At 40.9% G+C, this 25,930-nt stretch overlaps 1 protein-coding gene across 2 annotated transcripts in view; it reads left to right on the top strand.

Moving 5' to 3' along the window:
• Positions 1 to 25,930, top strand: part of PELI2 (pellino E3 ubiquitin protein ligase family member 2) — a 77,870-nt gene that overhangs the window by 17,201 nt on the left and 34,739 nt on the right. The window contains exon 2 of one of the 2 annotated variants that reach the window (XM_050898138.1): positions 10,111 to 10,240. In XM_050898138.1, coding sequence (XP_050754095.1) covers positions 10,111 to 10,240 — 130 coding nt within the window. Of the gene's footprint in view, positions 1 to 10,110; positions 10,241 to 25,930 lie in introns of those variants that run through there. The other variant, XM_050898139.1, reaches the window with a different exon arrangement.

Raw genomic sequence — 25,930 nt, 5'->3', positions numbered from 1 at the left:
AAGTTAGATCTTACTTTCTCTTGTATCTACCTGTATTTAGTTTAACAAAATGCTGTGTCAAACAATCTAGCCAAATGCCACTGAAATTATAGGTAGTTCTCAGATGAATAGCATTTCCTCTATAGTATGAGAGGTTTAGGGTTGGAAAGAGGATTCACTAAACATAGTGCTTTGCCCACCTCTTATGCTCTTTTAGCTAGAATAAAAAGCATGCTTTGAAATGAACTTGATTAGTTTGTACCCTGTATTTTGCTGTGCACTAGCATTGTTGGTTTTATGCAGTGGTGAATGGTTTTAGTTGACAGCTTTGGAGATGGGCTTAAAGCACTGAATAAAATTGCCTCCTTGTTAAATGAATGCTGGGGGGAGCAGTAAAATGTTGGAAATAAGGATTGTTAAGGAAGTCGTTATGTGAAAGAACAGATTCCGTTACCCTTTGCTTTCTAAACAGAAAACCCCTTGCATTCTAATACTCTTCTGGCATATTACTTATATTGGAATTGGTATAATAGTATCTTAAATGTGGGCTTTTGATGGTTTTTTTCCTGTTAAAGGTAGCTGCTCTTTTTCCCTACTAGTATCATGGTTATGGATGGCTTCTAAGATATCTATGTTGTAAGTGAGACTATAATCATTCCTTTCTCTGGCTGTAGTGCTTAACTGGGCTGCCTGTATAGGTTTCCAGCTATTAAGTTGTTTGGAGCTGTCAGGTTCTTTGACTGCTTTAATTGACGCTTATCCTGATGCTCTAGTAGTCTGCATCAGCATGCTCCTTTAGGCGCTTCTAGAGTATTAGCTTTTAATCAAACTCTTGTGCTGCTTATATAGTTGTCTTGCAGAAGCCTATGCAGCTAATATCCTCCATTACCACATCTTGAAATACATATTTCCACGTTGTCATTAACACATGCAATTGAAGATCTTGAATTTCTTTAATTAAACTAAGGTTGCAATGCCAATTGAAACTTCTGCAGAAACTTACATCTTTCAGAAGTGGTGGCAAGGGTCTGCTGTCTTTGATTTCACAAAAGCAGAAGTAACAAATTATTTTCCAGAAGAATAATCTGGGGCAAGTAACAAACCGCTTGCTAAGAAAAATACGGTCAAAGAGTTATAAGAAATTTCTGTAGTAAGTTTCTCCCACCCCAGAAGAAATATCAGCTAGTTTACGCGAGTGTCAAAACCATGCTCCTGACTGGATCTCCATCGTCTTACAAGTAGTTAGAGTAATAAAGCCCTGACTCCTGCGCCCCTCACTTTGAGACTGGTTGCTTTTGCTACTTTGCTTATGTATTTTCTTGCCCTAATTTTTTTTTCCCCCACATTAGTGAGGGGGAGAGTATCAAAATAGCAGAGAGATTTGGGAATTTTGAAGGAAACTAGATGTGTAGTGTAAATAAAGCTGATTAAAAGCAGTCCGTACGCAATTGATTTGGTATTTGCAAGCCAATAGCATCCTTGAACTTTTTGTATAGGATGAAGTTAATATAGATCAGGTGTATATTTTCTTGAATTGCCTATATTACGTAAGCTAAACATGCATGAGGATTAGTCAGCTGTATTTTCTATAAATATTCTCCCTAAACCAAATTTGATTTTTTTTTTTTAAAGTATTATGTTACAGTTGTTACAATAGTGGGGTAGTCCTGCTGACAGTGGAGGGAATGTGCGGAGTGGAATAGTTGAAAAAGCAGCCTATGAATTAATCTGAACTGTAGTGTATCAGACCCTTTCATCACTTGGCAGGCAGGGGGGGAACGGGAGGAGGCCATAGCAGCCAGGAATACGGTTTTTCCCCTCAAATAGGCTTTTTCTCCATGAACCAGAAGTGCAACCAGTTCTGTTCCAGAACACCAAGGGAGAAGTAAGGTCACCCTGGAGAACCCCAGCTGCTTCACATGTGATTTCTTGCGGTGTTTTCAGTAGATAACGTTCTACATAATCTGTATACCTCATGAAGGAGGGAGGTAGGTTCTAGCTTATCTGATCTGTTGTAGATGCCTCTGAGATTTTTTTTTCCCCATGGTGTGCATAACCTTTTAGCCATATGTTCAGCTAATCCACACTTCTGATTCTGATCAGAAAGAGGCTGGCTGTATTTGAACGTAAAAGCATTATATGTGTAGTATACAGCTTTTGGTCAAGCTGACTGCTAGGTTTCTAATGGTAGCAGGAACAATTAGGAACAACTTTGGAAGGGTAGCTAAAAAAAACAAATTAAAAATAACCCCTAATCACTAGCCAGCGATGCGAATCAGCCTTCTCTCTGAAAAATCTGCTTAATAACTATAGGGGTTATCAGGTCAGACTGCATTTCACTGAACCACTGCAACCTCTTTGAAGGCTCTAGGACTGTACAGGTAGTGCTAAACTAGGCAGGCAGTGCTAAAATATGGTGCTGGGGAGGAGAAGGCTTGTGGTGAACATGCAGGATTGATCACTATGCCAATAAGTATTCCAAAAGTACTGGAGGAGGGAATGCTTCCTAAAGTGTTTTGTGAGAGTAAAATGACTTCACAGATGCAAGTTGTCAGAACAAACACTTGTCTCAAAAAACCAAACAAAACAAAAAACAAAAAACCCAACACCACCCCCCCCCCCAAAAAAAAAAAACCCAACCCTGATTATAGCCACAAGTAACTACTCCAACATACCTTTCTCAGGGATAATCAAGTTCACAGATGCAAAAACATTGCTCTTAATTGGGGAAAGAGATGAGATTATTTGGGACTCTGCAACTTGCTGGTTTGGATTTTCTTGTTCTGCAGGAAGACTGCTTAAGCTGTACTACTGGTAGTGATTAGGAAGCATTTATGCCTATAGAGATGTCTTAGCCAGCAGAGTCTGAGGTGGAATTGTGTCTTTCATTCAGGACTTCCTCCAAGGTTGCATAAACCAAAGGTCTTGGATCAGTGGCCCTTGTTACTCAAAGGATGGAAGCCCTTTGCTTACCCATGAGTTACTCATTGCTATAGTTATTATAGTAACAAAAACTCTACTTAAAGCTACTTTAGTTTGCTGCTGTAACTTATTGAAACATTTTCCTTCAGAAAGAAAGAAAAATCAGATGGAAATCAAATCTTCTAGCACGTGAGCCTGCTGTGAAAAGGAAAAGAGAACAGTTTGTTTAGGTTCTTTGGATTTGACAGAAAGTGCAGGAGACTTGCTTTGACCTGAATCTCCCTTGCTGCGTGCATGGGGAGAGTTTTAACTTGAAGATGTTGAAACAAGGTGGGGAGGCCTGGATTTTCCAGACTAACTGAAACAGAAATGTCATGGATGGACTGGATCAAGCCTTTTGAGTTGGGGATGGACTAGGTGACTCCTTGAAGTTCTGTCTAGCTTTGTTTTCTGTCATCTGTGACCAGGAAGCAACTGTACATTTTGCCAAAGGTACAAGCGATGCAATGGGGAAAGCGCATCTTTGGAAGACAGAAGGGAACCTTCTGGTCTAGGCTTGTTGAGCTGCTTGTTGAGTGCTGGGGGATGATGACGCCGAGGACAACAGTATCCTCCTTCCAACCTCCAAGAAACTTCAACATTAAAGGTTTTTGTTGTAATCTGTAGTTATCTGTGAAGCACTACACTGTTCAAGAAGCAGTCTTGTGTTCACGGCCAAAACTTCACTACAGGAACAGGCTGACAATTAACAATACCTCTGGTGGTGGAGGCTGCTTCTGAGACAGAAATTGATGCATGTAATAATCAGCTGGAGACAAGCTTAGACTTAAATTCATATTGAGTTAATATCTATAATACTGATACACAGTACCAGAGAATAGAGTTCAAAGGAGAAAATAAACCAGTACTATCCTGTTGGTACAGAAGTAGTACTTATCTTTGCTTTTCCTGTTTGGCAACGCTTCCCAATGAGGTTAAGTTTGAGAATAACTTCACTGTTCTGTTTTACCGACATTCTCAGATAATTGGCAGACAGCAACTGCTTGTTTTATGAAGGTCTGATACAGAAAAACATTTCTGGAATAAATATTGTCTTTAAAAAAAAAAAAAAATCCAAACCCATTCAAGTTACTTTACTGAAATAGTACGTCAGTTCTCCTAGATACAAAATGAATTGTTCAGTATGATACAAGGGGAGTGGTGTAAAGAGTATGAAGTACTGGCAGTGATATTATATAAAAGGAGACAGAAGTTCACTTACTTTGTCAACATTGCATATGTTGAAGCTTTCTGTTTGCATTTTGATATAAACTAGCATGTGACTTTTTTCCTTTTAATCCATGTTCAAGAGAGTAAATGTTCGATGCTTCAGCAGAAGAGGGCTTTCCAGTTAGTCAGGACTTGAGCATACAGTCGTGAAAAGCTCTGGGGCTCAATGTTGTGAAGGTGAATAATGTATCTCTAGACTTCTAATGTTGTAGATGTCATGATAACCGTAGACTTGCAATACTGCCAAAGGAATATCTCCTGCCCTCTGTGCCATTTTTCCCTTGTTGCTGATACAAGTGCTTCTGTGGCTTTGCAGTGAACTGGAGAGCGTGGAATTGATGTGGTTTAAAACTAAATTTAAAGCATAAATCTGGTTTTGTTTCCCCTTCATGTGAACCAGGGAGAGAAGCAGCAGGAACAAACTAGCAAATGAAAGGTGGGCCTGCTGCTTTTGGCAGTAGTGCTGGCCCACACTAGTTCAGTGATGGTAAAAATACAGTGCAAGCACAAACTGAATTTTTGATATATGTGGAGTATATACTACTGGATGATACCGAACATGGAATCAGAATGTACTTAAAAGGAAAAATTCACTCAAGTCTGACTTTACTTCTGCAGCTTTGTGTTTAGCATGGCAAAGATGTGCTTTCTCTCACTCATTAGAGCTATGGTAACAACTGAACTGTAGCACATCATCTGTTCATAGCTAAGTCTGTGAAATGGGATGGTTTGCATCTAAAAATGATGAGGTGTGCAGTAGAACTGTTAGTAGGTGAGGAAAGCAAAGTGAAATTACTCCTTTTTGTCCAGGGGAAATATTACCTGTGAAAATCATGACTTGTTCAGTTTGTAGTCTTTTAGGAGGTAGGTTGCATAGGTATGGAGAAGTACTTAAGTTTTATGATAGTTTATATTTTCACAGAATCATAGAATGGTTTGGGTTGGAAGGGACCTTAAAGATCATCTCATTCCAACCCCCAGCCATGGGCAGGGACACCTTCCACTAGACCAGGTTGCTCAAAGCCCCATCCAGCCTGGCCTTGAACACTTCCAGGGAGGGGGCATCCACAACCTCTCTGGGCAGCCTGTGCCAGTGCCTCACCACCTTCACAGTGAAGAACTTCTTCCTTACATCTAACCTAAATCTACCCTCTTTCAGTTTAAAGCCATTACCCCTTGTCTTATCCCTACATGCCCTTGTAAAAAGTCCCTCTCCAGCTTTCCTGTAGGCCCCCTTTAGGTACTGGGAGGCTGCTCTAAGGTCTCCCCGGAGCCTTCTCTTCTCCAGGCTGAACAACCCCAACTCTCTCAGCCTGTCTTCATAGGAGAGGTGCTCCAGCCCTTTGATCATCTTCATGGCCCTCCTCTGGACTCGCTCCAACAGGTCCATGTCCTTCTTGTGTTGAGGGCGCCCAGAGCTGAACGCAGTACTGCAGGTGGGGTCTCATGAGAGCGGAGTAGAGGGGGAGAATCCCCTCCCTCGACCTGCTGGTCACGCTTCTTCTGATGCAGCCCAGGATGCGGTTGGCTTTCATAGCATTGTGTGAAAAAAGAAAAAAAAAAAAACAAAACCAAAAACCCAGCTACATGCAGCAGCTTCTGTGTCTGGTAACTAGTAGATATTCCCCTTAATTTTGGGGATGACTTCCCTGAGTGGAAGTCTAACTTTTTGAGGTGCAGGTCAAGATTTTTAGAGCTCCTGTCCTAAATAACAGAGGTCTTGTTTATTCTTCGCCACTGGCTAAGCCTGATTCCTTTAAAAAAGCAAAACAAAACAAAAAAGCTTGTGTAACAAGCTGTCCCACAAATAGTTCAAAACTTGTTGGTGATCTCTGAAGTAGTTAAGTAGGTTCCTACAAGACTTGTAGAACATAGGAACTTGCCACAGTGCTCGGACTGTGGGAGAGAGCATGTGTGGTCTTGCTCTCCAGACAACCATGAATCCGCGCGGAGGAGAGGCTTTCATTACATATCCCAACCATGGGAAAAACTTAATTGGAGTTTGCATTTCATTATATACCAAAGTCCTCAACTGTTTGATGTAAATCTGTAGGAAACTGGCTTTGATAATTAGGGTGCCCATAGCCTATGCCAGCACCACTCCCTTATTTGCAAGGAATAGTGCTATCAACAGAGATAATTATCCCACAAGGTTTCATAATGCTAGTTGTCCCAGTATTGCTGTCACTGAGAAATATTTGGAAAAAGTATAGGGCTGCTCTTACCACATGCGTTGATCTGATGTTTTGGAACATCTGGAGAACTTCAGAAGTGCCTTGTAGATCTGCACGTCAGCAGGATGGTCTCGGAAATGGTCATTCTGTCTCTGTGAAATTTAATTTCTCCTAGTGCGTTTTATAGTTGGAAACAACATTTGTTGTAGGCTTTTTGGTGAAATGGAGAGTTCCAGCTGCAGGTTGTCTCTTGGTAGTGCTGGCCATCTTGCGAAGCAAGAAGTTGGCATGCTAACGTGCTGGTCCCTAAGGTGCATCAGGCTTCTCAAGCTATTGGAAGGGTGCAGGGAGAAGGGGAATGGGCTGATGCTTGTGGAGAGGGGTTGTGAGAGGATTCGACAAGGAGCTTCTCTTTTGTTTATGAAGCTTCTGTTGGCTATGGGGAAGCTCAGAGTCTCCCAGTGTTCAGTGACGGGGGATTTGTGGCCTTAGTCCTTGTCCTCCTCTTCCTGTGCAGTTCCATCCTGCTGCTGCCCGGGAGGAGGCAGTTGTTGCTCACCCAGGCACTGCTCAGTGGAACAGCTGAGAAAAATGAAGGCTAGGAGAAGGCTGCTTCTCTTGCTATAGCTCCTTGTGCCAGTGCTTAGAAAAGCTGACTCGGCACAGTGTGGGTGCCATGCCTGTATTCCTTCTCCTGAATGCTGAAACCCACTGTGTCCTGTGGGACAGCTCAGTTTAGAGAGGCAGGGACTTGCCAAGAAGTGAACGTGGGTCTGCTGCTTCAAGAGCAGCCTTAGTTGCATGCTTACCAGGACAGAGACGCTGGGTGAGTGGGTGGGTGCAGGTCCTGTTGCAGCTGACAAGATCCTGTGGCATTAATATTGGTTCATTTGGTATGTAGATTGCTTAGGTAGTGGCAAGGAAAGGTGTGGCCCAAGTGCCATGGGGACGGCTGGTTTGTGGTGAAGAAGTTGAGAGTCCTGGCCTAGAAAAAATGAAGGCGTCTGCTGGCTGTGGAGAGGAAAGAGGCAAGTTCTCTGATACTCATTTTTTTTCTCCTGTAAAACACATACGTATGCCTAGTAATTGTCCTAGCTCTTTTTACCAATGTCAGATCAAAATAAAACTTGCAGGTCTATAATTAAAGCATAGCAAATAGTAAAACTACGACTCAATTCCTCCTGCCCTTTTGTGCAAACGAAATTTAGAAATTGGCACAAAGAAAACCTTCATGAAAACTTGTCAGTGCTAATCAGGATGAATGAATTAAACTTTCACTTTGCTTTTATTTCTTTCCTCCTTAAAGTTTCTAAAAGGCTTTTTAACCTTGAGTGCCTTCTTTCTTTCTCTTCTTTAAAAGATAATTAAATCCCACAGAGACCTGAAATGAAATCAAGTAGCCTTTCCCAGTTATAATTGTTTTGTGAACATCAGAAAAAACAAACAAAATAACCCCACTAGCCTGGTTTTAACTTTCAGTGGAACTACTTAAATTCAGTACTGCTTAACAGTTACACAAATACAAAAATTTTAATTACAGACTATAAAGCTAGTGATGATACTACTTAGATATATTTCTGAAGGAGTTGTTGCATTCTCAGGCTTTCAGATAAAAATACTTGTAGAAAGAATGTTGTCTTCAGGCAAGTTAAAACTTGCTGGCATATTAATGGTAATATAGTGTGTTTGAAAGAAAGCATGTGTATATATCTAGGAAGATTCAAGCTGCAGAATCAAATCATTCCTATTTTGAGGGCTGGTATTTAAGTTGCCTCTGGATCATATTGATATATCATTCTATGAATTGGTCTCTTGTGACGAGGATCCGCAATGTTAACTGAGTGCTACTCTTCTCCTGTGTAGGATAGATAACAAGTTTCCAGATACGAGTAGGCCTGGCATGAAGTAATAGTGATTTACTCCTGTTTTTCTGCTGTGTTGGGGAATCTTTTTTAATATTCCAGAAAAATACAGTAGTCTTCCCTATCAAAATGGAAGTGGGAGAACAAGTTCAATTGTAGCCCAGCTGAAAAGCTCTTAACTTACTATGTGTCTCTAGCATCATGTATTAAATGTATATTAAAAAAAGTCTGTTTTTATGTTCTAGAGTACTTAAATTTGAGATTATTTCAATCTTAAATCTGTTCTTGTTTGTGCTCACAAACATTCAGCAGTCCTGCAGTTCAGACTACTGGTATTTAGACACTGTACATGTGAAGTTTTAAACGATTTTCCTGCGTGACACCAGGTGATCCTTGCCTGCAGTAAGCAGTCAGCCTTCTGCAGGGCAGTGCTCCACAGCCTTAACAATGAGACCGCTTGCTTTCATGCGCTACCCATTTCTCGTTTGTTTGCAAAAGGATACAGGGCTCTCCAAGTGCATTCTCTTGTTACACAAACTAGTTAGTTACAAATACAGAATGTAATGATAAGAAAAAAAAGATTCTGGGTTACTGCATTGCTTTTCCTAGTCAGCGATTGTCATAGCACTGCTCTTACAGCCTGAGCAGTGAGTGACTATTAGCCTTCTGCAGGGCTACAAATAAATGAACTTAATCGGCAGATAGTGTGGTGGATGTAGAGCCAAACTACTTCTAAGTGTATCTCTAAACAGATGATGAGTCCTCCTAATTTTTTTCTAATGTCCTTTGCTTTGTGGGGAGTTAGTCACCTTTAAATCTTCCTCTTTCTTCTCCTTTTCAGATTCTTTTCCTGACTGTGATGTTAGCTTTTAATCATAAAGATTGTAGGAGAAGGATATATGTGATCAGTGTAGAATAGATCTCACCAATAAGACAGATGAGATTTATAAGTGGAATAACATCTGTAGTTCTTCAGGCAAAAGTCTGAAATCTCGGAGGATCAGGAATGGAAGAGGCATCTATGCAGTGAAGTAAAGCCCTGAGAGATCTTCATAGACAAGCTGAGAGTTAGCAAGAATGTTGCAGGTGACAGTGCTGTGATGAGAAGCATCTACCTGTCTTAAATCTTCAGGGTGGGGTGGCGGTGAATTCAATGCTTATGCATTGCAAAGAAATTTCCAGTTGATCCCTTCCCTGGAGAAGGAGCTATGTCCCCTTGAGGCTTAAGACTTCTGTGAATAATTAATACGTTGGGTCTCTGTCCTCAGAGAGAGATGAAAGAACTGTGGAAGGCTACTGTGTTACACCTGATGAAGGAAGTCATTAGTGAGTCTTCAGATATAGTCATCTGAATTAAAAACACTTGCATCCTCTTTCCTTAATAATAGATGAAGCCTTTAGGATTAGAGTTGGAAAAAAACAACTAAAAAACCCTATGTGAGTAAAATTCCCTTTCACTTAGTTTTACTTGCCCCTGAATTACTTCGTTTTTCCAAATCACCCCTGTTCTTCCTCTTGTCTTCTCCATTTCTGCATGAGATGTGGGGAAGGGGGATGGTAGGATAAAAACATTTTTAAAACTCCTCTCGTTCTGAATGACAGAGAAGATTTATTCTTCCAAATTCCTTTGATTCTAGAGGCGAAGAAGTATTTCTGTGGCTGAACAACTCAGTATTTCATTTGTAGTTGATTACCTTATTAATGATGAATAAATTTTCAACCATTGGTAGGTAAAGAATGTTTGAATGCTCATAATTCAGGAAACAAAACTTACCATGGTTGTTGCTTTTTTGGTTTTGCCCATGCATTTGATGATATCAGGGTATTGTGACCAAATTTGTGCTCTCCTTTTCTGTATTCCAAATTGGTGGTGGTTTATGCCAAACTTTTTTGTTTATTTCTAGGTATAATGGATCCCTCCCTAATGGTGACAGAGGACGCAGGAAAAGCAGATTTGCCCTTTATAAGCGACCTAAGGCAAATGGAGTTAAGCCCAGCACTGTTCATGTGATTTCTACTCCTCAAGCATCGAAGGTACGTGACAGTGGGGCAAATCCTGTTTTTCTGATGATCCTGGGTGGAGAACAACTCACGTATTACTGCTGATTTACCTTGCTGCCGGTTCATTCTGTGGTAGTCAGATATATTGGTGTTCATTAAAAGTCTGCAGTGGATTTTCTTTCGGAGCGTATATATCTTTAATCCAGCTACCTGTTTAAAATAGTCTTTAACCTCAGGTATGAGATAATCTGACCTTTCTGCCCCTGTTCAGAAAGCTGACTTTGTCAGTGCTGACTGTTTTATCTGAGCCATAGAGTAGTCAGGTGATGCAAATACGAAAAGTATTTTAATGTCTTTCACACTGGAGTGTGAGATTGGTATGTTTCTTTCCTCTTCAGGAAGATAACTGACATGGTATAAAAAAACGTTGTGATCCCTCTGGGCCTTTCATTTTTGTTGCTAATAATGATATTGTGTATGTTTTTACCTAAAGCGTAGGGTAGGTGAAGGAGGAAAAGCAGTAAAGTAAATATATTTACTTTATATTACATAGTAATTTGTGGAGAAAAAACAGTAAGTATTTTAACATAGTAATATGCTGACATATAGAACTGTCCAGGTTAGAGTTCTGGTGGTGGAACATATTTCAAGCTGCAAAAAGTCATGCTATGTCTTCTCTCAAAGCCTTCTTCCTCGAAGCAAAAAGTGACTAGAGTTCAGGCAAAACTGGAGGGGGAGTTCTGTGGTGACACTCACAAAAGTGAATGGTTTGTAAGAGGTGTACATCACTTTTACCGAAATACGTATCGGGAGAGGGAGGGAACCTACACCATTCTCAGAAGTCTCTTGTCTAACTTAGACCAAGAGAAGAATATTGTTTAAGACCTAGTATAGGATTATGGGTTTTTTTATAATATGTACCATACACAGTATACACCTAAACTTATCAAAATATACAATATCAGAGGTTGATTTTTTTGAAGATTGTATAGGGCCTGCCTAGTGCAGATAAATATGTAGCCTTTTGGATTAAAAGTTTCTGTAAATATTTTTCAGTGTTTGTATTCTCAAAATGAAAGCATTTGTGAGTTAAATCTTCCTGATGAAATCAACCTTCAAAATAGGCCTGTAGTATATGTTTGTATGTTGGTAACCCTGGTCTGTTGCTTAAAATGTAACAAATGAAAAAAAAAAAAAGTCTTTTACATAGCTGATGGAAATATACACGTGTTCTCACTGGATAATCTTAAGCATTTGGACTACAGATAGTATTTCAGCATTTGAGTTGCAAAATATTTAAACACCTGGCAGACACCACAAGGTATCTGGTTAATGTTCATCTGCGTTGTTATTGTAGTGCGGATAAAATATGTGTGCTGTACAAATTAGTGCCCTTATAAAGATAGCATAGGGTCTCAGACATTAAAGCCCCTCCTTTGAGGATTTGGATTCAGGTTGAATGTATTCTTTTGCACTTTCTCTGAACCCTTATAAAAGAGCTTTTGTATATTTATACTGTTGTCTGGGGCAAGGCTGGTGGACGTGTGCCAGAACAGTGATGCAGTGGATTTCAGTTAGTGCTCTTTCAATGCACAGAAAGGACACATTTTAAGACGCTTTCGTAGGCTTTTCTGACATCTTAGACACCAGAGCCTAAATTTGTTTTACTAGGAATGGTTTCTGCATACAACTTTTGTAAATAATTGCAGAAACATAGACTAATAGAGAAAAGAGTGAGCTGCTTTGTTCTTAGAAAATAATGTGTAGCTTCACCTCAAAAGTTTTGTCCTGCTCTCAGTCTTTCAGCCTAACTCTTATTTAAGGAAGATAGAACAGTGGGAACTTGTGCTGCACAGGATATTAAGAAGTTTCCTTCCTCTACATCCTTCCTTCTGACTTTTCAGATACCAGTTCCCCGTTTTGCTTTGCTTGTCTGTCACTGTGTAAACTGACTCTCTGAGTAGAAACAAACGTTATTTTTAGAGTACTGATGCTTTTTGGGTGGTAGATTTAGCAGAGGTGGGTAAAGCACTGACTGTCTCCATTTGTTTTGTCTCTGCTGTGGCATGGATGCTTGAATAAGGCGCATAGCTGTTTTTATGCTAATTGCATTAATGCAGCATCTCAAGAGCTGTAGCTGTCACCAATTTTAAGTTAGTGTGTCAGCCTGAAAACTGCAATAGATTGTAAGAGGATGCTTGTCATGTTCCATTGTCCCTGCTATGCAGGTGTCAAGGACAGCTGGAGTAGCAATGGTTTCAGTAGTAAATTTAGCTGAGCTAATTGCATATGAATCAGTGCCTTTTGTTTTTTCCACTGGAGTGCTTGTTTTTTGCCACTCTGCCTTCTGGAGGTGCCAAAGAAAATTTAGAATTGTTTGGCCTTCTGAGGGTATATGGCTATTTGGGGGGAAAGCACTGCATGGGGTAATAAGTCTCAAATTTTTTCAGAGTGTTGTTAAAATATGCATGCATCTCTTCAACATTATACACTTTACTTTAAAACCTATTTTATTAACTCTATGCTAAGGTACCATTCAAGGAATTTTCTAGTGTCCCCTACTTTACAAAACTCAGACTGCTTGTTTGAGGCAGACTTTTTCCAGCATTGTCAAAATTGGTATTACTGTAAGAAAGGAAGCTTAAAACTCTTATGCTGTTTCTTGTTTGTCTCTGTGTACATGTCTGGGGGGGGAAGTGTGAGAGTTTTAACTGTATATGAACCTTACTCAAGATTTTAACAATCCCCTTTGCTAGATGTGTTGGGTTTGTGTGGCAGGGGGTTGGTAGCAGGGGAGAGGCTACAGGGATGGATCCTGTGAGAAGCTGCTAGAAACTTCCCCGGCTCCAAGTCGGACCTGCCTCTGGCCAAGGCCGAGCCCATCAGCGATGGTGGTAGTGCCTCTGTGATAGTGTATTTAGGAAGGGGGAAAAGACTGCTGGAAAAGAAAGAGGAAGAGCTACAGTGAAGAGAGGAGTGGGATGTGAGAGGAAACCACGCAGACACAGAGGTCAGTGAAGAAGGAGAGGGAGGAGGTGTGCTGGAGCAGAGATTCCCCTGCAGCCCATGGTGAGAGGGCAGGCTGTCCCCCTGAGCCCATGGAGGTAAACGGCGGAGCAGAGATTCCCCTGCAGCCTGTGGAGGACTCCACGCCGGAGCAGGTGGCTGGGCCCGGAGAAGGCCGTGACTGCGTGGGAAAGCCCACGCTGGAGCAGTTTGTGGAGGACTGCAGCCCGTGGAAAGGACTCGTGTTGGAGAAGCTCGTGGAGGGCTGACCCCTGTGAGAAGGACCCCACGCTGGAGCAGGGGAAGAGTGTGAGGAGTCCTCCCCCCAAGGAGGAAGGAGCGGCAGAAACGATGTGTGACAAACTGACCGCAACCCCCATTCCCGTCCTGCTCCGCTGTGAGGGGAGGAGGTAGAGGAATCGGGAGCAAAGTTGAGCCCGGGAAGAAGGGAGGGGTTGGGGGAAGGTGTGTTTTTAAGATATGTTTCTATTTCTTATTATCCTACTCTGATTTGATGGGTAACAAATGAAATTAATTTTTCCCCAAGTCGAGTCTGTTTTGCCTGTGACCATAACTGGTGAGTGATCCCTCCCCGTCCTTGTCTTGACTCATGAGCCTTTTCATTGTATTTTCTCCTCCCCATCCTGCCGGGGGGGCGAGGAGCGAGCAAGCGGCGGTGTGGTGCTTTGTTGCTGGCTAAACCACGACACTAGACTAGAGAGTTTGTTTCAAAATCATCAAGTCACAGGAGAGGCTATTCGTTGCGTTGGCTTGGGTCTCCTGATGAAGAGGAAGAGTGTCATCAGACATGATCATATGATCTGTGAAAACCTTCCTCCGACTACCAAACTCTTAGGTGTAAGTTTGCTACTAGCTCATGACATAGCTAGGATTGCTGATTTATATTTTCAGGCTATTAGAGCTATTTAACAAAATCAAAAGTTAGTTGTAATGTTCACTTTGTTTGGTTGAGTTGTCTTAACTGTTGCTTTCATGCACAATAGTTAATGCTGTGGAACTCAAGTCTGGGTCTGCTGGTATCTGAGATAATTACAAGGTTTACTTGTGCAGAAATTTTCCAGTGAGTGCTGAACTTCAAGTGAGAGAGGGATGTAAGTTTTCAGAATAATCACCTGGGAATGATGGGGTGCTAAACTGGAGTTTACTAGGTTTTTGTGGGGGTATTTAGGAGGTTTATTAAGGGGTTTTTTTTGTATTTTGGGGGTTTGTGGAGGGTTTTTTGGTCTGGGGATATACATGTCTGACAGGAAAAGAGGTGTCTAACTGAAAACAAAACCAGCTTAATATTGCCGTAGAATAATATTTGAGGACAATATATCTTTCTTACAGATCTTAAGGAGGTGAATAATATGCCCTGTCTAAATAAAACTGTATGATCCCAATTTCTGCTAAGCAAAGATGTTCATGTTCCTGTACACATCCAATCTGTTGATTCAGTGGGCTGTTAGGTTAACACTTCCCCCTCTGCAAACACGGGTGGATCTTCACTCCTGTTTCCTCCTCTTCATAGCCATCACTAACTCCTTGTTCGATGTTGTTGGTTGGAGTTGTTCTTTTTGTAGGACAGTGGGAGAGAACTCCCCCAGTTCCATATTGGGGGGGGGTGCTGGCAGCTGGCATTAACAATGAGGTTACCGGTGATACTGAACACTGAAGTCACGTAATCCCCCATGACTTTAGGTATGCATGCATTTAGATTTCTTTATTGGTTTCTAATGCTTTGGAGTTACTTCCATGGGTGTGAAGTTTAGAAAAATGAAGAAGGAGCTTCATGTGCATTTGAGTTACTTGAAGTATGGCATTAGGAAGCATGAATTGTTGATATTAGCCCTCCAGGAGTCATTAGGATTACTCTGGAAGCATGAATGAATTCTATTGTAACAGCATGTACGGTGTTTTGAGACCTTCCAAAGTATTGAGTCAGTGGGCAAGAGAATATAACTAGCAAGTACTAGAAGTACTCCTTTCTAACAAGTGAATGTTGCGCTTTGATACCTAAGCGGTTGTATTCTTAATACTGACTCGATAGAAGATTGCAAATGTCTTTTGAATTGCTGCAGAGTACAAAAAACCCCACCTTTAATACCTTTTTATGATGTTATGTTTTGGTATTTATTATGTCTGTCTGTCTTGGGATCAAAGCTTTCCTTTGGTAACCTGTGGTAGATAAAGACAACCTATTTTCTCCCCTATGAAATTACTATTTCAAGCTGACTGGGGAAGATCTTTCCGACTTCAAGTCCAATTACCTGCCGAGTTGACTTCTGCTTTGTGCTATCACAACAGCAGCTTGTATAGTCACTGGCTGGGTTCCTGCAGCTCAAATCAAGTTTCATGCTGCTACTGGAGAAGAACAAAATGCAGCCATACGAATAATTATTAGGTCCGGGAGAGAGCTGCAATTTGTGCTTTGAGTGACGAGAGAAAATGAAAGTATAGGATTCTTGTGATTAGTTATCTACTGTAGATATTGCATCTGCTTTGACGTACTTTGTGAATTTTGAGTAAAAAGACCAGAAATCCTTTTGGCACTGACAGCTTTTTGGTGTTCATTCTGGATGAGAGCTGTAGAGCTCAGCTGCTGTCAGGAGGATACTGTGTCTGTCAGTGGCTTCTGTCTTTCCTATTGGGCTTATTTATGGTGTAATCAGTTCATGGAGCACTAATTTGTTTTGAAGTAGCTTAATCGCATAGGTATCTTGAGAGGCCTGAGTTGTGCAGAGGCAGCTTTTTCTTGGCTCATCAGTCTGAGTCCGCTTGAATAATAGTTTCCTTGGTGTAATGTCCTTTTCTTCTGTTAAATGAGCATCATCTTAACATGCTAAGTCCCTATCCCCTTGCCCTTGCAAATAGTAGGGGATGGTTAGACAGAAGAAAATGGTTAGAGCAATTTCATTAGTAGGGCTTAATAAATAACAACTGTTACTTCGTTTGAAGCTCTCCTTCCTGAGCTTTTGGGACCTATTGAGCAGAATGCATGTCAGAGGTTTTGGAAAATCATTTTACAGGGTTTTCTAACAAAAACCAGATGTTTAGTTAAGGAAGGGGAGTTAAAAATTGCTGAGGACTACAACAATTATTTTTTTATGACTTAATGTTGTTTTTTGTTTTCATGCTCTCCCTTCAGAGGGTAGACAAAAGATCAAAAAATGCTTTCCTTGTAAACTTTGTTTAAACTACATCTGCTCTAAATCAATATTTAGAGCAGATTCTACTTGAATTTGGGTGCCCTTTGAAAGCAAAGGAAGGTGCAGTGATCACCAGGGCTAGTGTTAAGAAACTCGGGAGCATTGCGTTTCCCCATACGCTTCCACTTCGCTTCCCGCAGGGAGCCAGGCTGTGTAACCCGCCACTGCACAGTATCTATCAGTTTGCAACTTCCTTTACCCTGTCAGAAATAACCTGAGGGAGTTTGGTCTTGTGGTAATGGAGAGCTAGGTAAAGTAGAGACTGTATCTCAGCTGAGTTTCAAATGCTGTAGTGTAAGGTCAGATGCTGCAAACCTTTGCTGCCCATCAGGGGACGCCCCCAATTGCTCGTGCCGCTGGAAAAGCTACAAGTAGGATTTGTACTGCAGGCAGCAGAGCCACTCGTTTCACTGAATGATAACAGCTTCACTACTTTAGCTTCATGTAGCATGACTTGTTTAAAAGTAACTTGTTCCAATTTGACTGGTTTCTGCATGCTTCCCCACCATTCCTTAGGAATTAGAGTGGAAATTTTGGACCACCTACTGTAGTGGTGAAGCTCTGTCCTGTTACACATTTTTTTTCTGTTCGGACTCTTACTTGGCTGGAATGGATCTAGGTTTTAGAAGTGCATGTCTCCTGAGAGCTGGGCTGGTCTGAGCTTCCTAAAAGTTAGGAGAAAACCCGAAACTGGTTTCGGATCAAATGAAGCTGCACGGACTGAGCGTAATGTTTCTGCCTGCGTGGTGGTACTGCCTTTTGAACTTGCTGTTGGGGATAACGCATCATTGCAAACTGGCATTACTAAGTGAGAACCTCCCTAGAATATTAAAAAGTGATGACAGTCTGCTGTTGTCTTGCAGGTGTTTGGGTGGGCTGTGCTGTGGCACAATTATGAACAGCCTGATGCCTACAGGGGCTCATATACAACTATTAGAAGAGTCTGGGACTGTTAGCATCTACAATACAAGAATTCCTAGCTACTGTTTTGGAAACATGCTTCATCACCTCTGTCGTGGGGGGACTTTACACAAGTCTGAAGTGTGACTTTTCACGTTGGCTTTGAACTGCAAAGCCCCTGTAGAGAGAGAGAGTTGGATTCTAGGCTGTATAGAATGTAGTTTTATAGCACATATGACACAGAGAGCCTGCCCTTCACTGAGACTTATACCACAGAACTGAAGACAGATGTTCTGGCTCTGTGAAGAGGCATAAGGCAGTGTGCATCTTATTCTTGTTACCCTCTTTCAATGAAATTGAAGGTTCTGGGAGTATTTGTTGCTAATGATATGTATATAGGTTGTTTCATGCTCAAAAGAAAGTGTGGTGACAAGAGGAACATGCAACTAAGGATGTATGTGCTTTTCCTGTTATCTCAAACTGTAATGTCCAAACAAAATTGTCTTTAACGGATGGAATGTTGTGTTTCGGAAAATAGGTAGCATATACTCAGTCACAGCAGTATGGAACAGCTTTCCTGGAACAGAGGAGTTGGAACTGCATCAAAGAGTAGATGAGGCTCCTATGCTCTAAGGCTTTGTTGAGAGGGGCAATTATTTTGAAAACACAGAAAGCAATTCAAGCTTCATGGGCCAACAGTAACTTTTCAAAGAAACAAACAGCTGCTATTCCTGTTTTACAAATTAGAAACTACTTATTTTCCAGAGTGCTTTGAGATTTTGTTGATGGAAAGAACAAAATCTAAATATTTCTTTTTGGGAGTCTTTTATGACTACATCTGTAAAATGTGTAATTTTATCTGTTCACTAAGTGAAGTATTAGAGGGGTGACTGACTTGTGAGACTACAAGATTCCTCTTTCCACTGTTTGTAGGTCTCTTGTGTGAGACGTGTTTATGCTTTCTTTTAGATGCAGGACTACTTTGTTTTGGGATCCTGCTGGTTTGCTCCTACTCAACACCAGAGACCTCACAAAGATTTTAAGAGAAAACAGGGAGTACTTTATCAGGATAATCTCTTTTGAAGGGATGTATCCCCAGCAAAGTGCTTATGGTGGTGCTTCATTCACTGAATGCTCCAAGCTCTTTAGCGCTGTGTGCAGAAATTCTGTTATCTGTGTTTGGCAGTCATAAGAGCATTTCAGAATTCTTTAGCACTATGGGTTTGCTTCTACAAGATCATTATCTTTTTTTTGATCATCTCATGAGCTGTCCTTCCATGAAAACAAGCTTGTCTAGCCATTGGGTCTACATCAGAGCTTGTACTTACATGACCTCCATGCAAGACTGCGTGTGTTGTGTACAGACTTGTCTTTTAAATTCTTCGTATGTCTCTTGTCCATAGTGATTCTGCCAGTACTTCAGGAAGTTCTGGACTCTGCAGATGCCTGGTGTGAGATAATGTGTGGGAATATATGCTTTGGCCTTCTAATTTCAGTAACAGCAGATACCTATCGCTTTGACTTGAGGAAGCTCATTAAAGGCCCAGCACTGCCAACTCGCTTGGTTGTACAGTACTCGGTTTTCCTCCAGCTCCATATCAGTGTGAGCTCAGAGAGATCTCTCCTGCACTGAGTTCACCACAGTCAGGGAATGATGGATGCTTTCTCCTCTGCTTTTTGATATCGGCAAGCAAGGAGGGGTATCAGTCCTTGTCAAGCTGAAAAGCTGTGGATTTGGTGCACTGAAGTCAGATTTGCATATTCCCCCTGGAACTCTCACTCCAGTGACTACTGGCCTGGCATTTGACTGGTTGCTCATGAGAATGAGACCAGTGTCTGAAGTGGATCTATCTTGGACTGGGATCATCCAGAAGTGTTGCGCTTTCAGCCTTGGATGTTGACAACTACCACTTTTGTGGTTCCAGAGATTTCCCTGGAAACCATTCCTGTTTTCTGGGTTTAAGATACTGAGACGTACTTTTCTGTCTCTTTTGCCCTAACCCAGGGTAAGGAGAGGGGAAGCAAACATAGGTTTGACTTTTATTTATTTAGTTTTCTTTCATGGCTCCCATGTGACCAAAGAAACTTTGGTTCCAGGGCCTGTCGTGTAGTTACCTGTAGCTGCACAGTTCTGTTTCTCCTCCCAGACCTCTCAACTGATCGGAGGCTTAGATGACAAAGCACTCCCAGTTTGCAGCTTGGATAGCTCTTGTGTCTAAAACAGTACTGTTCAGCTTCAGTGAGGGATGTTGTTCTCGAGCAGGAGAATCTGAAAAGAACCTGGAACTTTCCTGGTAATATAAACCACAGTTTATGCTTGCTCTGCAGCAAGGCAAACTTCTGTTTTTTGTTGCTAGTTAATCTCAAATCTCAGTTAAGTTTAAGTGAAGAGATACTTTCTTTTGTAGGATCAGCCTTCTTCTGGGAATCAGGATTTTGTGGGACCAGAGCATACACATTTACATCCCTGATGATCAGGGTGTTTCTGAACCTGTAACAACTTGCTTGTTCTCCAGCTCTTTGGGGAATTCTCTATAGAAGCTGTTCTTTGGGTAGGGGTTACAGCCTCTGAAGACTAGAGCTCCTGTTCCCTTCCCCGGACTGTGGGGGGGAATTAAGCTTAATTTCAGCTGAATGAGATTATTCCACCTTTTCCCTCCCTGTTTTTATAAGGTATGTGCATTCTTGAATGAGTTGTGCTGTCTTTTCGTATTGACACGACTAAATTATGAATTTAGTCAAAGACCAGCAACTTGCCATCTCTACCACAAATGGCCAAAGGTTTGGTGATCTTCTAGCTGTGTTAAGACCCGTTGTGGTCTCTCTTGCGTTGAGATGACTGAACCATTCCTAAAGAATGGTTCAGCTCCTGCAATTGGCCTTAGTTACATGTCACTAGCATAACACAACACTACTGGTGAAATACCTAGATTCTGTACGTGGAAAAAGCTGTCCTTCAGTCCTTGGCTTAAGTGTGGACTCTGGGAGACTTTTTCACACAACTGGGTCTTCGGGTAGTTCTGCTTGGAGTCCCTCGCTGTATGGGTGGACATAAGCTGATCACACAGATAACCAACCAACCTCTCTCTTTGAAGCTCTTTCCTTTGCAGTATTTTGACTATGCATCTGTTTAACATGTAGTCTCCTCCTGAGTCCAGAATTCCAGAAGAGGTAATTAAGGAGATCATGTGGTTGAGAGAAGGTGAGGGAGAAGTGTGTGTGTTTTGTGCTTGAGGTTTTAGAGTGCTTGGTGAGTGTTATTAAAGCAAAACTTTTTAGCTGTAGTGCATAGATGCAAAAAATGTGCATGAATCATCCAAAAAATCTTCAGTTATGGGCTAATTTCTCTAGTTTGCACATTTGATGGCACTGTACTTTATATATCCAAACCTTACTAGTTCTGAATTTTCTACAAAGCAGGTTTGGAGGAAATATTGAATTGGACAGTCACTGCAAATCCACAAAAACTGGAAGGAGGACTGAAAGGCACTCAGGGGGGCCTTGTGGATTACTTTTGACTGCTAGCCTTCATATAATGACATTTAGTATTATAAACTCCAGACAATAGACTACTGTGTAAGACATGCAGAAAGTTTTCCTCCTCCCTGTTTTCTTATGCTAGCATTTGGTTTTCCACACCATTTTCTCTCTGCTTCAGCCCACCAAAGAATCTTCCACTGCTGAAGGTCAGCAATAAGGCAGTGCCTTGGTGGTCCAGGTGGGAGGCAGGCAGGAACAAAGCTGACCTCTCTTCAGCATGGGCAGCTGCTCTTATTTTGTTCCAAATGAAAAGCTGGCCTTGGAAAGCTGGATTGCAAAACTTCTAATAGCTCATAAAGTGTTCTTCCTAATTCATCCCTCCCCCTCAAAGCTTTCTCAAATCTTACTGTTTCGTGTTTTGTCACAAAAACTGACTCTGTTGCTGCTTGAGTGCAATAAATAAACTGTAAGTCAAAACAGAATGTTTGCAATTTTGTGTAAGAGACAGCCCATGTTAAATATCTTAAAATATCACTCTGTTATGATCTTGACTGTTACTGGGAAGGTCTAACTCTAGTTTCCTTGGTTAAAAATATCTTGGCTATTTAATGTTGTATCTTAGTATTTTTGTACTATAGTAGGAGATACTGGTGGAGTTGAGAGTATTACTGTGTCATTATGTGATGCATATAAAAAAATAGGACTCTTCCTGAGGAACTTTTTTTTTCCTTGGGAATAATAGAAAAGGATTTAATAAAGGAAAGAAGTTGCGTATCTGTTAAGTTCCTTTGGATGTGTGAATTTACCCAAGGTCTCAAGTAGATTGTGAAAAGATCAGGCTATCAAGTTAAAGTAGCCCCATTTATTACTCTAATTCAGAACTTTTCCAGAAGTGTTTTTGTCAAATACTTATGTAATGTACATATTTAGATGATGCAACATATGTTTTACAGACGTTTTTCTAAACTGGTTTTATGGCTTTTGTCATGGAAATATTTTAGTGATTGGGGAAAAAAGAAAGCATTCCAATCATTATTTAAAGACTACTGGAATTTTTTGAGAGAAAGAATTTGTAGCTTTAGATCAGTGGATCTAAAACTTGTTGCAGTAAAGTTTGGGTACAGAGTTCATTCAGTAAGTCTAAACAGGAGTATATATTCTATACCTGGTACTTTGTTCCAATATTGGATGTTGGACAACAACAACTACTTTACAATCCATTATTAAAACCCTTTGGCAGAACACTTTTCTTCCTGCTTGCTGTGGGGTTTAATTCCAGACCTTCAAGTTCAGAAGGCTTTTTCCTGGGGAGTGGGCGTGAGGAAGATCCCCAAATCCTGACCGATCAGCCTGCACCTCCCCTGCAAACCTCTATAACATCCAAGTTTATTTCTAATCCTTAGTGCTCTAGGATTAATCTCCCTCTATACCAGTATCTGCATACTTCCTGCTGTCCTGTCTGCTATTGCTTTAGTTCCAGTTTTCCTCACTTTGTAAACTCTTGATGTGGAACACTGTCTAATGCTTTGGAAAGTTGACATTTGTGAGATGGTGGTGAAGCAGTGGCATTGCATTGCTTGATTCCATCACCTTAAGGAGGGATTTCCCTTCCTGCAATCTCTTTCTCTATCCAGATGAAGATGTACTTGCTAAGATGAAAAAGTAGGGCCCTGATTCTTCTCTGTGACTGCATGAGTAAATGCTCAGGAATTCTGTGTAGAAAATACTCTGATTGAACTTTAGCCGTAATGATAAATAAAAATACATATATGCATACCAAATACAGATGACAAGAGGGAACACCGTCATATAGCATGGCAGTATGAATGTACTGAGTTTTTTTTCAGACTGAAGTAGTAATTTGTTTTACTTGGTGGCAGTGAAGGTAACGGCATTTAGCCTTAAAAGCACTAAACCACTTTGAAACAGGAGTGTAGAGGCACCCTTCTAGGTCAGAGGGTTGGATGGCTTCAAACGAATCTCTGAAAAGGAGAAGATTTTGGAATGCAACAAACTACCTCTGCCTCAGGTAGGATTGTGGGCTATGCAAATGCTGAGAGATGATAGTTCTGCCTCAACAAGCAAATGTTGTGGCTTTCACGAAGCAGTAATCCTTTCTGTTCTAGTGTTTGCCATGTAACGCTTAGCTGCAGTGTTGATGGCAGAGCATTAATGTGAATTAGATCATCTCTGATACCCAAATAGTCTTGCTCCCAGCTCTAAGTGTAACAGTCCTGCCTAGAATTGCTCTGAAGAAGCCACTTTGCACTAGATAAAAACAAAACACCGCAACAGTGCTCAAAGGTAGAGATAGTGGAGATAGTCCATCACTTTGGCAGCCTAGCTGTTTCAGCAGCTCTTACTTGTGGAGGTTGTTGAAAGGAGTGTTGGGCCATTAAGGCTGGGCTTGAGTCTGAGACTGACACCTGCGTAAGACCTGCTTGCTCTATGTGTGAAGGTGCTGAAGCCTTGTCTGTGCAGGTTTAGACTGTGTGTCAGTGGAGTCTAGAAGGTGGCTCAGCTGAGCAGCACGTGCCTGTTTTAGAGCAAGCTGATTTGGTCAAGGCTCCATTGACTCAGTAGCAGCTTAGACATCTGATGTGTACGGTACGTCATACGAATTTAGGTATCTTAATTGCTGATTTAACCCCAGCTGAAGATGACTCCAGAAGGAACTCTAGCAAGTTTGGATACAGTGGATGTTTGACATTTTGGGAGCCTCATGTAATCTGTTGTCCTTCAGTATTTTTTTTCTGCCAAACACTCAAGGAGTGTCTGCAGAGTCATTTTTTTTTTCTGTACTCCTGCCAAGATTCAGATACTCTTTGTTTTGAAGTCAAGGAAGTCTCCTTCAAGGAAATGTCATACCCAGAATCGTTTGTTAATTGTGCATAGCTCTGCTCGTATTTAGGGCTGGTTTTATTAGCCTTGAACGCTCTGTCTTAAAGGCAGTACTTTCTTGGCTTTCACTTGCCAACTTGTGAATTGAGTTGTTAGTACTAGTAAAAAAGTCCATAAATCACAGATACCTTGATTCTATCTAATCAGCCTGTTTAGTGTTCCAGGATTGTCTCAGTCTCATGTTTCTCAGACTTGATTAACAGGGAGGAGAGAGCACTTAGAACACTTGTTACAGGTACATAATGTCTCTTCTGTATCATTTGTATAACTTTTCCCTTTGTGTATCAATGTGTATTTGAAGGACAATGAAGATAAGTAGGTTTTCTTTAAAATGGAAAACTCTCTCATTCGAATATTAAGGACTCGCAGTCTGATTCAATGACTGGCCAAAGTCTTCACATTAATTTGACATGACTGTTTGCTGCTTAAGCACTTTCTTTATTTTTGGGTTTTTTTTTTTTGTTTATGCATTGGTCTAAATACCACACTCCTCTGGTTACTAAAATAGATGACTAGTGTTAAAGGAAACTTACAACCTGGGGGGGGGGGGCATGCAATTTACAGTTGCAACCCTTTTTCATGAAGCATCTCAGATGCATTTAAATCTGTTTAGTGCCTGTTACCTATAGCCTATATGATGTTTGAATGCTATTTCATGCAGACTAGTGGAAGACTTGGAGTGGAGTAAGATTTGCCTTTCATGGAATTTGCTAACATAACTTTGTCAACAGCAAACAATTGCATGCAGAGTGGAAAGGCCAAAAATGTACTAAATGTCTTGGCATTGTCAGTGCCATATTAATCTAATTTATGATTGTGCCTTGCTGTAGTAGTTCTATATTAATAGTTTGTTACACTGAGTGTATGTTTTGCTTCGCACTGGGGGGAAAACACCTTGCCTTTAAAATAGGGATTGTGGTTATATTAAAGGGCTTTTGGCAGAAACTAAGATTGATACCTTTCTGGGGCAGGTTGTCTTCTTGTCAAGTATGCAGTTTGGTTGGTTGTATGTGTAAACGGAGTGAAGACTTGCTCTCTGATGCGGTGTTTCGGGTGAATTGCTGAAAAGTTGTTAGGTTGGGAGTTAGGAACTAACTTGGCCAAGATTTTAAAGCATTAAAAATCGGGGCTGAGGGGGTTGCATTAAACTCTTAAATAATTGACATACAGGATTGGGCTGTGACATAGTTTTGGAAGAATGTATTCTAATAACTTTCTATGAGAAGATGACATATAATGTGGAAATAAGCTGATAAAGAAGCTTGTGGTGTGCCTTTTTTCCCTTACACATAATCTCCTGTGCATCTTATGAAAATAGATATAATACATAGCTTAAAGAAGTGGGCCTTTGATATAATGAATTAGCTTGAAAGGATGGGTTAAAGCCCTTCTGCAGTTATTCTCCTTCCCAACACACCTCCTCTCTCCCATCCCATGCCAATTACCCATCTTGTGCTGCACCTTTACTCAGTGCTCTTTTGTCACTGGGAAGTAAGGGACACCAGGAGTCTTGAGGTTGGGTTTTTTTTCCCCTCCTAGTTGGTCTATGATAGGTATCAGTGAGATGCCTTTGCTGAGCTTTTTAGAAAACATTGCTGAACATTTTCTTTTGGAAAGAATAATGTTAAAACTGTACTCATGGGTTTTTTAGAGAATCTTCCTTCTCATTTTGCATTTAATATATAAAACATATATGCACTGTGCTTAGCACTCACTACTGTTGTAGAGCCTTGTTCCTACTGGAATACATAAAGTAAAAATAGTCCAGTATGTTCAGGAATTGTGAGACTTGACGTGTCCCAGTTTTCATTCGTACTGCTAACACTTGCACCGTGTCGATCCATTGCTCCATGTTGGTAGCATTTGATATTTATTTTTTCCCTCTTGAGCTGGCAAAATGAGAAACTTGTTTTTGCCATAGCAAGTTTCTTTCCTTGTCTCTGAACACAAATTATGGCAGTGTAGCAACAGAAAGGGAGGGGATGTGTTGACAGAATATTCACATATAACGTTAGATCTGGAAAAGATATTTTAATAATCTAAAATATAGAGCTACAAATTGTTCTCTTAATCATTTGTTTTCAATGCCTGTGTTCATGAAAGTAGTTCAGAACACTGCTGGTTCTGGCTTAAATCCTAAAATCTTCATTGAATGCTAGTTTTGAATCTTCGTGAATAAATAGGTCTTAACTTTGTAAAGCAGGAAATTGTAAGATTTTATTGCATT

Source organism: Gymnogyps californianus, chromosome 5, assembly GCF_018139145.2.
Source record: "Gymnogyps californianus isolate 813 chromosome 5, ASM1813914v2, whole genome shotgun sequence".
NCBI classification, from domain to species: Eukaryota; Metazoa; Chordata; class Aves; order Accipitriformes; family Cathartidae; genus Gymnogyps; species Gymnogyps californianus.
Note: the sequence above shows the minus strand (reverse complement) of the source record. Positions and strands in the feature narration are given on the sequence as shown.